The 13142-nt window shown below is 40.7% G+C and overlaps 1 protein-coding gene and 1 non-coding gene across 2 annotated transcripts in view; one reads left to right on the top strand and one right to left on the bottom strand.

The window, feature by feature from the left end:
• Positions 1 to 13142, bottom strand: part of IGF2BP3 (insulin like growth factor 2 mRNA binding protein 3) — a 148209-nt gene that overhangs the window by 94830 nt on the left and 40237 nt on the right. Inside the window, exon 3 of the mRNA XM_008686388.2 lies at positions 7000 to 7048. Within this exon, the coding sequence (XP_008684610.1) occupies positions 7000 to 7048 (49 nt within the window). The remainder of the gene's footprint in view (positions 1 to 6999; positions 7049 to 13142) is intronic.
• On the top strand, positions 11075 to 11178 carry LOC121105931. Its single transcript, XR_005838673.1, has one exon. It is a non-coding gene; the product is annotated as a U6 spliceosomal RNA (small nuclear RNA).

Below are 13142 nucleotides of genomic sequence, written 5' to 3'. Positions count from 1 at the left end.
TCCTATGTCAGCTTTAAACAGCTCTGCATTTGTATTCCTATGCCAGGCTTGTGCTATACCATGCTCCTTGAAGAGAAAAGTCAGAAAATCACCTACCAAGAACACTGCTTATCTGCTACTGCTTTATTTACAACCCTAAGATACCTGCTGTGAAAGCCAACCTTTAAATGGGTTATTTGTAATATTCAACATCAATGCCTCCCGTGACTTCTCATTCAGTTCATGGTTTATGTCAACCCCAGTGTGTCTAGAGATGTCTTTTTCTGTTTGAGTACCTCATCTTGTTAGCTTTTCATCGTCAATTATACTTAAATGGTTTGGTCTCACCCAACTTCTGTTCATCATTAATTCATGTATTCACCATGGGCCAAGCAGCATCCGACCAGAGCATCAAACAGTAATCAGCACTTGGACAGACGAAGATGAATAAGTTTCTGCCACTGAACACATCCACCAGGGGCTTTACCTAAGTGACTCCATGGCCCTGGCCTAAATCTCTTTACTGGGAAGTCATCCCATCTCCCCCAGGCTCCAACAGTCTTCTTAATTCTCAGCACACATTCATCCAAGGCTTACTATGAGGCCTCTCTATGAACTATTCTAGGTAACTATGCTATAGTTTTGTTCTCCCCCTTCCAGACTAGATAACATGGCACCACTACTTTCCTGCTTACCCTTATTTCTTTCTAAATAAAGACGCCTTTGGTTTTCCCTTCTGCCAGAGCCTAGCGTAACAATATTGCTATTTCTACTTACTAGTAACACAGCCAGGGTGTTTCTCCTGTAATCAATCTTTCTTACTACATTCAGAGTCCATATGGAAAGAAATTGTTTACCAGCTTTATGAAACTGTTACTAATCTTATGGATATTTCTGACCTCTACAACTCACCTCCATTAAGCATTCTTCAAAGTGCAATGTGGATAATATAATTTCTCCATTCTAAGTACTTGCTTCATCTCACAAAATATGCATTTTCTGAGCTTTCTACCTTATTTATTATAACAGTAGGTCTTTCACTGCGGTCTGAAATGTGGGCATCTCTCAAATGGACAGGAGTAACATGAATGTAATTCACAGGAAAGTTCTGCTACCACCCCCTACTATGTCTTATTATTAACAACTCTCACCACCACCAAACTACAAAGGAATAAACTTCTTTTAATCACAAAGGAAGCCAAGAAAGTTCTAACTTTCCCTATATCCTAGAAGTCAACTTTCTCCAAGCTGGTTACTAGGAGCTAGGTTCAAAACACACCAGCCAAACACTGAATACAGTGTTCTGTCAAGGAAATACAATGGCCCTGCAAAAGAAGAGCCTCCTAAGATTTCCTACAAGACATACTTCCAAAAATTGCTTCAAGCACATACAGAAGCACCGAAAAGATCTTTAAATGAAATCATTAAGGAGCGCCTGAGTGGCTCAGTCGGTTGAGCATCCGACTCTTGCTTGGTCTTGGCTCAGGCTGTGATCTCACGGGTCATGGGACTGGGCTACAGGTCAGGCTCTGAGCTCAGCAAAGAATCTGCTCGAAGAGGCTCACCCTCTGCCCCTCCCCCCACTCATGCACTTGCGTGCACTCTCCTTCTCTAAAATGGATAAATCTTTAAAAGAAAAAATAAGAAATCATAAGGTAACTCTGCTCTTAGAAGAAAACCAAACAGTATTTTATGTGGCTATTTCCAACTTACGGCTTTGGTTTTTCATTTTTAGTACACTGGTTACTTGCTTTCCATGTCAAGAACCAGAGACCAACTCATATATGTCAGAAGGCTGGATGCAAATGGAGAATGCTTTAGTTATAAAGAAACTCCCTTTACCCCCTGCATTTAGCCCATGACACAGCTTCTGCTTCCTCTACTCAATCCCACCAGACTACACATATGGCAGAAACAGATCTTACACTGTGGAAATCTCTTCAGAGTTTCTTCCCAAGATACTTATCTTCCCAGCTCAGTCAAGTCCAGGAAAAATTGGATAGCCAATCCTTGAGGTAAAGCCAAAATACATTCTGGATTTTCTACCCAGACTGTGATATCGAAGTATGCAATCCTCCTAAATATTTGTCAGACCACATATTCAAAATCTTTGTCTTAAAAGATATAGTGGTGGGACGCCTGGATGGCTCAGGTGGTTAAGCATCTGCCTTCGGCTCAGGTCATGATCTCAGGGTCCTGGGATGGCGGGGAGTCTGCTTCTCCCTCTCTCTCTGTCCCTCCCCCCAGCTCATGCTCTCTCACTCTCAAATAAATAAAATCTGAAAGGAAGGAAGGAAGAAGGAGGAGGGAAGGTGGGCGAAAATGTGGTGGCTTCAGTCTTGGGTGATGTCATGTAGGGCCTCGTCATGTAGAACCCCCTCAGACGAAGATGACTCACTAGCTCAGACTATTCTCCCAGACAGTGAACTCTGGGAAACATCACTCTACTTTTATTGTCCAACCCCAAAATGAGACCCTAACTTACCCTTTAGAACATTACATTTACATAACTAATGAGTCTTAATGTTTCTTTCAGAGAAGGTAGTCCTTCTGACATTTCTGTGAGTACTTACTAGGAATTTTGATTATTTAGATTGGAGAGCAATATTAACGCAACGAGAATAGGAAAAACTTTCTTTGATAAGTCCTTTCTTAAGGCCTTGGCAATATATTTGTTAAATGCAGAAAGACATTCCTTAAATTTAGGAAATGGGGCCCATCTAAGACCCTGAGTAAGAAGAAACCATGTTCTCAAAGGTGCTGAAAGTGAAGTGTACTGATGGGACTGTGTTGTTTGTGCAGAAGGTACCCCCTCAAATCCTTAGCACACATGCTGCTGGCCAGCAGACCTGGGTCCTCAGATACACTGAAGGAGGTGAACATGTGTGCTAAGGATTTGTGACCCTTCTATCATTCTGGTCACACCAAAATCTTCTCTTCAAATACCTCAGGCAAGGGGATGGGAGGTAGAAAAGCAACAATTTCTCCTATTCTCCTTCTACATTCCACATACTTGGAGAAAAACAAAACCACCGAATTGTCCAGCAGCATGTCCTTCAAAAAGTTAGCTTCCTCATATTTTTATCTGCCGAAAACAAACACTTAAGTAGTGAAACAGTTGGCCAATCCAGCGTCCTTGAGTACTTTGACATCGTCCAAAACTACATGGTTAGAAACTGTTTAACCCCTGCTTGCAGCACGCAAGATACACTACACAGAGCACCCGAAAGGAATCCCCTTCTGATCATTCAGTACACGGCGGTATAAAGAAAATATTAACAAGACATGAATACAAATATAAAATAAAAAAATACCACAGTGGAATGAAATAATTAATCCAGCTACAGATCTGATAAAAATGCCACAGACCATCCCATTCAGCGTTTCTGCCATGGTCCCAGATTCCGCTTCATCTTCAGTGACCTCACAGAAAATGGCTTGACTGGCAGAACAGGGGAGGAATTTTCATTTCCGGGTTAGAACTCTGACTGAAGGGCGCCTGGGTGGCCCAGTCAGTTAAGCATCTGCCTTCGGCTCAGGTCATGATCCCAGGGTTCTGGGATGGAGCCCCGCATCGGGCTCCCTGCTCAGTGGGGAGCCTGCTTCTCCCCCTCCCTCTGCCCCTCCCCCCAGCTCATGCTCTCTCTCAAATGAATTTAAAAAAAGAAAACTTAAAAAAAAAAAAAAAAAGGAGAACTCTGAGTGAATATTAAGCTCGTGGTTCCAGACCTTTCAACTTTTCAATGCTAGGACTCTGTTCCCTGTATCACTCCTTTGCCCACAGTTGCCTGTTTGTTTCAGAGACTGGAAGACAGGAATGAGGAGACAGGACAGGCTCTTTCCCGTTTATCAGCTGTTCCTATCAGCAGTACGTTTCAGTCTCTAGCTGCCATGGGCACTCCCAGAACCAGCTTCATCACCTCCCTTCTCCCCCACCCCAGGCACCAGCCACAACCCTTGCTCTGAGTCTCAACTACTCAGGGCTCTCCCTCCAAGTTTTGAAGATGTGATAATCTCAACCTCTTCGTTTGACCCCTCAGCCTTCAGAGTGGTAGCCATTCCCTGCAGTCACCACCTCTGGATGCCCTTTGTGCCCTTTCAGTCCTCTAGCACCTGTGTATCCCTTTACACTCAATTTCCCCTGGCGAAATACCTAACGTTTTCTGGGCTCCAGGTTGGACCTGACTGAGACAAGCACCGGAATGTAAGGTTAAGAGGAGGTGAATTTGGGGGTGCCTGGGTGGCTCAATCGGTTAAACGTTCAGGTCACAATCCTATGGTCCTGGGATCAAGCCCTCCATCGGGCTCCCTGCTCAGCGGGGAGCCTGCTTCTCCCTCTCCTGCTCCCCCTGCTTGTGCTCTCTCTTTCTCTGTCAAATAAATATATAAAATCTTTTTTAAAAAAATTTTTTAATTTAAAAAAAATATTTTTTTAAAAAAGAGAAGGTGAATTTGTTGCTCACGTCCTAGCTAAAATGTAGTGTGCACTTATATGTACCACACATTTTTGAGGGCTTCAGCATACATCATCCTATTACTGTTCATAGCACCCCAACGAGGTGGCTGCGACCATCATCCTCAGGTCAGAAATGAAGAAAATGAGACTCAGAAAAGTTGTAAAACCTGCTCAGAGATCACCAACTAGACACTAGTGGAGCTGGGACCCAATTCCAAGCCTGACCCCAAAAGCCACCTGAAAAAACTAGTAAGGTTTTTCTAGATACTTAATGCTGCTTCAAAGGAGTATTGACATGACTCACAAATAATTTACTCTAAGTATATGCTTGTTTGTTATCCCTTTAGGTCGTAGTCCCTAACAGTCGTCCTCCCTTTTAACATGCCGTTGTCTGACTAGAACAGCATCTCACGTCCTGTGGAATGCCTCATATTCTGGACTTGACTGGGTGTACCTTCATGGCATCATTTAAAGTTGTTCTTCTATTGTCTATATTTTTGGTGATTCAAAGTTAGACTGAAATTGAAACCAGTCAAATCTCTCTCTCTCTTTTTTTTTTTTTTTTTAATGTAAGAATATTTCACCCATGTTTCTGTGTATTTCTTCACTGCACCCAATCAGGAGGCACAAATGTTTGGCCATTATTGTCAGTGAATCTAAGATTAACGAGTGGATTCAAAGTTTAATCCCTCCAGTAGAAAGGGAATCTGGACCTTTAAATCCAAAATTCTCAATGTCTATAAGGCTTTGGCACAAGACAGCCAACATACCCAGTGTGTACAAATAAAACATTATACAAAGTGACTCGTCTCAAAAAGGAAGTAACAGATGGCGCTCATTCAAGTCTTCAAGTAAAAGGAAACATCCCAAGAGCTCATTCTACTCCTGACAAGCCCTCAGTAATTTGTTATTAGTATTTCAAACATTCCAAAACATTTAAGATCAAATAAGAGTTTCAAAGTCTAGTTCTAAGCGTCTTACAATTCAGTATTAGTTCTTGCTTATTTTTCGAATCCTGTGTGCCCATATTTGCCCATCTGAAAACAGAGATAACGTCCCCAACTTCACCTTACCTCAAAGGATTAGGAGGAGGGTAAAATGAAATATAAAAGTTAAGAAAAAGCTGGACATGGCAAATAAATATTTATTCTCACGAATTTAATTTTACCCAGAATGAGAAAGAATACAGTAAACTAAAAGCTTGAGAAGCCACCAAAAATACAACCAAGTAAATGCTTCAGAAGCTACTGCAATCTAAATTTGAAGACATACTACGAATGAATTAAAAGAGAACTGCCACTTGCCCGTATCTGATATGCTAGTACTCCTATAATTGACTTTTTAAAACTGGCCGCTACCATCTGACTATTTCATTGAAAGCTACATTATACGAGATTTGATTCTTAAACCAAAAATCATGTTTAACACGGACCATGTTAAAATAGGGGGATCAAAGAAATAAATCAATAAATAAAAATAAAATAGTGGCACTAAATCAGTAACCTTGATTAGCACAACACTTGATTTGAGTACACATCCTCCAAGCTACTGAACTTCCCAAACAAGTATTAATCTAAAACAAGAAAATGCCTTCGGTTTAATCTTAAAAGTCACTGCTTCCATCTACAAAAATGTATTTTTTATATATCATATAACTTGGAAAATATTTAGCATATGCCGAAGAAACGACCCCTCAAGCAAAGATTAAAATCAGTATATTGTTCTGAAAATAAATGCTCTATAGAATATTACGAGCATACGTGATTTGTTACTATCTGGGACCCTGGGAGAATCACACCTCAGACCAACCTGCCTTAATTCACCGCCAAACCTTTCAACCATATTTTGCATTTCGGTGAAGGTTTGGGGTTTAGTGACTGACTCATCAAATGTCCTTTCAGAAGACTAATGTGAAACACACCACGACAGCTACCCTTGATTTTTGTATTAGAAAATACATATAAAAGCTGAGCAGTTTTCCCCACACCACCCCTCCAAGGTAAGTTTTAAGAATTTGCAGCTTCCATCATTAGGAAGATGCAACATTTTTTTAAATCTCTTCAACCACTGGTGTCTCAAATTCTCACCAGGACATCATTATGATGCTTTGGCAAATTACTGACAATGGCTATTCGATTGTGCTAAATAGTTTGTTTATACACAGTCACTACAGTGCCACCATCTGAGCAAAAGAAAGCAGAATTAACATTTTAAAATAAAGCATAAGTAGCAGGTATATGACTTTAAAAATTCTGCTAAGGAGGTAACTTCATATTTAAATATAACTGGTGAACTCATCAGAAAGATCTCAAACAAGATTCTGTTAGGATGCAACTGACTGAGGAAAATTACCCAAAGTATATCAAAGAGCAGATTTTTTTTTTTTTAAACAGAGATACTATATGCCCCTGCGAAAAAAGGCCACACACAGCAAGACAGACAATACATAAGAATTTTGTGTTCTAGCAGAACCCAGAGTTGGGGGAAGGAGAAAAGTGCTTGGAAAAACTAACAACAGTAAGCTTAGATACAGAAATCTTAACTTTATATATGTAAATTCTTACCTCCCACTGTAAGTGAGGCGGGATATTCCGTATCTGAAGTTTCCGGATCCTGCAGAAGAATTAAAATGTTTTATGAAAAAAAAATATAAAAGCAAAAGACAAATAGCCAACATGGATTTCTTGAAGGTATTTAACATACTAACTTTTTATTAACTACATACAAACCAATGTATAATAAGAAAATGCAGCCCAAGGAGGAAAAAGGAGACCAAGTTGATCACAGGATCACATTAAGACCATTTGGAGATCCTTCATCATTGGATTATTACGGTTTATTTTAAAAGCCACTAAAATTAGTTCTGAAGTTTTTCTAAGTAATCTCTACAACCAAGGTGAGGCTCAAACTTACAAACCCCAAGATCAAGAGTTGCATGCTCTACTGACTGAGCCCGCCAGGAGCCCCTAAAATTGGCTTTTTAAAATTATAATATTCGAGAAACATTTCATCTGGTGACTATGTTCTAAATTCAAACCCTCAAGCCTCAAGTGAAGCATACCAGGACCCACACAAATCCAAACTACAGATATTCTTAATCTGAGGGGTCCATAGATAGATTCAGGGAACCTAGATGGGGGGATAAAAATCACCTATTTATTTTCACTACCCCTGAAATTTAGTACCTCCTTTAATTGTGAATGTTGGCATTAAACCACAGTAGAATCACATGACTTGTAATTCTGACATTAATATACATCAGATATTTTCATATCACATTAACTTGCTGCAGATTTTTATCCTACACCCATTGCTGTGAAATTCAGATGTGTTGCCAGAACTTATTATGTTAAGCAGTACATATTTACTATGAGTTTGAACATTTTGCTGACTGCATTTCAAAATAAGTGATCTCCTTCACAATCCTATGTATTTTGTTATGCATTGAAAAACATCCTATGAGGTCCACAAGTTTCAGCCTACCAAGTACAGAAAACATTAAAAATCCCTGACCGACCTTACTAACACTGTATGTTAACTAACTCAAATTAAAATAAAAACTTAAAAAATAAGTCTGAATTTTCTAACGAGTAGTTTACATAAAAGATCTTTAGTGAAACATGTAGCTAGGTATTACTTATGGAGTACACCTAAACTGATAGTCCCTAGTGTCACTGCATAACGCTCAAAAGTAAGTTATCTAAGACTTCTGCTTTCATCAAGTCTATGGCATTTTTGTTAGGCCTAAAACCTTTCAACTGAAATAATTCTGGCTGGCATTTGGAAATGTGCATCCTCTCTTTACCAGTCAAAAACGCCATCAATTTGTCTCTTTACCTACTCAAACTTGCTACTCGAGTTATTTAGCATTCTTTACATTCACTTGTTACATATACAAAACACTTCTTTCCTAGGATGGTTTTACTGACACCTAATATAATTCCAAATGTCTCAGCATCTTACATGTACGAATCATCGTGTCATACATTCAACTCTTTGGCATTATATCTATGTGTGTAAATTGTTTGGATATTGCCTAACTCATTGTATGTGTAATTATTAACCATTCTGATTAAGTTTTCATTACCCCCCAAAATATCCCTGACCTTAGTTCAAATGCCCATATATATAAATACATAGGTTACATAATATCAATTATATACAGTAATATTTAATATATTGCATATATCCTCTCTTCTTCTACCCCTTCCTTCAATGCTGTCAGAGGGAGAGAGGGAGGAAGAGATATTAATTATGAGATTGTAATACAGGTGCCACACACAAAATCACCCACTTAGAAGGGAAGGAATTTATAGTCAACTAGCTATTAAAAAAAATTAGCAATTGGGCTTAACATATCAAGGGAAATAATTAAATTACTTAACTTCTAAAATTAGAAGTTTCCCTTTCCTGGTCAAATAATCCACTTATTTTGAAGTAACACAGCGAAACACAACTCAGACCACATTCATAACCTAGTCCTCTGTCTTGCACTCCCCTCTAAGCAGAAGAACAAGTGAAGCCCAGATACCTCCGAACCCTTAGGGAACTATAAAGAACATGTAGATTAGCCAAACTCAGGTACATCCTGTCTGTAACCATAAACTGAGGAGGAAGGAAAAAGCAGTTTTACAGTATTTTCATGTGACAGTAAAACAAAGCACAGTCATCAGGGACAATATATCAAAGAGATGGTAAGAATGTCAATTTAAGAAAAAAAATTTTCAGGGGCGCCTGGGTGGCTCAGTCGTGAAGGGTCTGCCTTCAGCTCAGGTCATGATCCCAGGGTCCTGGGATCGAGCCCCCATCGGGCTCCCTGCTCAGTGGGAAGCCTGCTTCTCCCTCTCCCACTCCCCCTGCTTGTGTTCCCTCTCTCGCTGTGTCCCTCTCTGTCAAATAAATAAAATCTTAAAAAAAAAAATTTCAACCACCACCTCAGTCTCAGAATTTACACATGAAATGCTAAGTCTGAGATCTGTTTGAAAATAACTCATGTGCTAACAAATGCTAAAGCTGCAGGACACATACTGTATCTCTGCTTTTGGATAAGTTTTGTACTTCCCGTAAAAAGCCTTTAAAAATATGCTAGAGTGGGGCATCTGTGTGGCCCAGTCAGGCGACAGACTCCCCATCTCAGCTCAGGTCTTGATCTCTGGGTTATGAGTTTGGGCCACAAGTTGAGCTCCACACCCAGAAACCACCCCCACGACACACACACACAAATACACACACTGCTAAGAGGTCTAATATACAAATTACACAATCGCTATATATTGCTTTAGCTAGCAGAAAAGTTACTCAACATTGTGTAATATTTACCCTGGGTAACCAAGGAAGTAAAATTTACTACACACATGCAAGTACAAAGTTTTGTGGATTGTTTTTTTTTTTTAAGATTTTATTTGAGGGAGAAAGAGCAGAGCAAGAGAGCAGAGCAAGAGAAAGAGCAGAGCAAGACAGAGAGAGCAGAGCAAGAGAGAGCAAAGCAAGAGAGAGAGAGCAAAGCAAGAGAGAGCAAGAGAGCAGAGCAAGAGAGCAGAGCGAGAGAGAGAGCACAGAGCAAGAGAGAGCGCAGAGCAGAGCAAAAGAGAGAGAGCATGGAGGGGGCACGGAAGGAAGAGGGAGAATCAGGTTCCCCACTGAGCAGGCAGCCTGACTCAGGGCTCAATCCCAGGACCCTGAGATCGTGACCTGAGCCAAAGGCAGACACTTAACCGACTAAGCCACTCAGGCGCCCCTCCAAGTACAAAGTTTTATTGAAGCACCCGTCAGTAAGAATTAGCAGCGCAGTGTTAAGAAACTTTAAGTATTCGGGGCGCCTGGGTGGCTCAGTCGTTGAGCGTCTGCCTTCAGCTCAGGGTGTGATCCCAGCACTCTGGGATCGAGCCCCACATCGGGCTCCTCTGCTGGGAGCCTGCTTCTTCCTCTCCCACTCCCCCTGCTTGTGTTCCTTCTCTCGCTGGCTGTCTCTCTGTTAAATAAATAAAATCTTAAAAAAAAAAAAAAAAAAAGAAACTTAAGTATTCATCCCCATTGACTCTTTCCTTGCTATATATATTATCGAAATTTTTCCTCAAAAGTACACATATAAGGGTACATACAGAGTTTAGGTCAACTAGCAGGTGATTATTCATATCACAAAAATAAATACCACTTCACAGGGCTCCCATGAAATTCTTTAATTAGAAAACCATCTTTTGTACGTACATTAGAAAGTAATCCATTAGCCATGTTTTCCCGACATATTCTTCAAAACGTATATCCAATGCCCATTTACTTATTGGAAGTTACTCCAAAATAATTATTTCCCTTAAATGGCCATCCAATTTCCATTATGTGATTCACTCAAGTTTCATTTTAGACAAATATCAGACAATCACTGTTTTCATGTAGTGTTTTCACATCTAGAGTTGTTCTTTCCCACTTACCAGTAACGTACCTTAACGTTTCTCCTAACCCCCATGCTCCCTTCTCAACAGTCCAAGAGCCAAAAGGCTCCACGTTAAAAGAGCCCAAGCAAAGGCATGAATTCTCACCATCCAGCACAGAAACACACACTTCTCGGAAGTACTTGAGAACATCCATCCCCCTGGGCCGTTACTGAGCTGGCTATGCACAACTCAAACACCGCTACCGGCGAGCTCCCTTCCGCAGCACTACGCTACAATTCAAGTGACACACAAAGATTAGCCCGGCCCCTGAGCGAGAATGACACGCAAATTTGTGAAGCGTTCCATATTTTTTAGAATTATTTATTTGAGAGAGCACGTGCGCACGCGAGTAGGAGGAGGGGCGGGGGGGGGGGAGCGCACGCGCGCGCATCTCCAGCAGACTCCCCACTGAGCGCAGAGTCTGCTGTGGGGCTCAACCCCACCACCACGACATCATGACCTGAGCAGAAACCAAGAGCTGGATCCTCAATCGACTGAGTCACCCAGGCGCCCTGTGTTCCATATTTTTATAGATAAATTTACTGTACCCAAATTTTCCAAGGTTTTTTTCTTCTCTCAGTATTATGCTTCTAGATTTTCCCTAGTAATTCAAGTAAATCCAGGGGTGCCTGGTTGGCTCAAGGTAGTACAGCGTGGACTCTTGATCTCAAGGTCATGAATTTGAGCCTCACATTGTGTGTAGAGATTAAACAAACAATACAAGTTTAAATTCTATTTAAAAAATAATAGAAGTAAATCAAGTTCATTCATATTTAAAAAGAAAAAAGAAAAAAGGACTATCACCTGCTTCACTGAATTCCCATCCCAGCTTTTTAAAATCAGGTTATATTTGGGTTTGATTCTAACTAGTTAAGAGTCAAGAAAATCGATATGGGTATGTTTCTACAATATGATTGCGTAATCACTCAAGTTCAGTTTAACCATCAGCAGAGTGAGCTGGGGTTCGACCTCCGCCTAAGCACACCTAAGGAACAAGAGGATATACACACGCTGTAACAGAAACTAACTAATTAGGCCATCTCATTCTCTGTTGTGTTCAGAACTGGAACAGTGCTTGGCACCTGAGAAGCACGCAACTGATAAATTAAAATTTGTCATAATCTATACCTGGGGAAGAAAAACAAGACTCACAGATCAGCCTATCAGAAACTACTAGCATTTCCAATGAATTTCTTTTTTTTTTTTTTTAAGATTTTATTTATTTATTTGACAGAGATAGAGACAGCCAGCGAGAGAGGGAACACAAGCAGGGGGAGTGGGAGAGGAAGAAGCAGGCTCATAGCGAAGGAGCCTGATGTGGGGCTCGATCCCACAACGCCGGGATCACGCCCTGAGCCGAAGGCAGACGCTTAACCGCTGTGCCACCCAGGCGCCCCTCCAACGAGTTTCTTACAGCTCATAAGAGAAGAGCCACCAGCACGCTCTTCACTCTTCTCTAAACAGAAACAGAAACTATAAAACCATCATTCCTCCTCAAAGTGATTTACAGAAATTCCTTGATATCAGATTTCTATTTCCAAATGTTTAATAAATATCCTTATACAGTTGGTTTATTCCTATCAAGATCCTAAGGAGGGACGCCTGGCTGGCTCAGTCAGTAGCGCACGCTACCTGTGATCCTGGGGTTGTGAGTTCATGCCCACCTTGGGTGTAGAGCTTACACTAAACACACACACACACACACACACACACACACACGATACACACATGTGGACTTGATCTCTTAGGTCTTCATTCTTTTTGCCATGTATTTGGTGGATAGGTCACAAATCCTGCATGAGTACTCATTCTGGATTTTATCCACAGTATCCCTTTTGTGTTATTTTCAATAAATTATTTATTATGTTGAATTTGATATACAATGTTTTATGCTTTATAATATAAAAATATTATGCATCTATGAATCCACCTGCCCAAATAATTAGAACAAGACAATGGAAGCTACCCATGCTTCTCTCCCACTCCAAATGCCTGCCTCCTAGGATGTAGCCATCATCCCAAATTTATCACTTCTGCCTTTTATTCATGAATATTCATAGCTCTTTTTATTTTTTTAAAGACTTTATTTCTTTGTTTGACAGAGAGACAACCAGCAAGAGAGGGAACACAAGCAGGAGGAGTGGGAGAGGAAGAAGCAAGCTCCCATGTCTCTGGGATCACGCCCTGAGCCAAAGGCAGACACTTAACAACTGAGCCACCCAGGCACCCAACGACTGAGCCACCCAGGCACCCCTCGTAGCTCTTTTAAAATGGAT

The sequence above is a fragment of the Ursus maritimus genome, unplaced genomic scaffold (genome assembly GCF_017311325.1).
Source record: "Ursus maritimus isolate PB19 unplaced genomic scaffold, ASM1731132v1 scaffold_3, whole genome shotgun sequence".
NCBI classification, from domain to species: domain Eukaryota; kingdom Metazoa; phylum Chordata; class Mammalia; order Carnivora; family Ursidae; genus Ursus; species Ursus maritimus.
The sequence above is the reverse complement of the archived record's forward strand: the minus strand, read 5'-3'. Positions and strand labels throughout refer to the sequence as shown.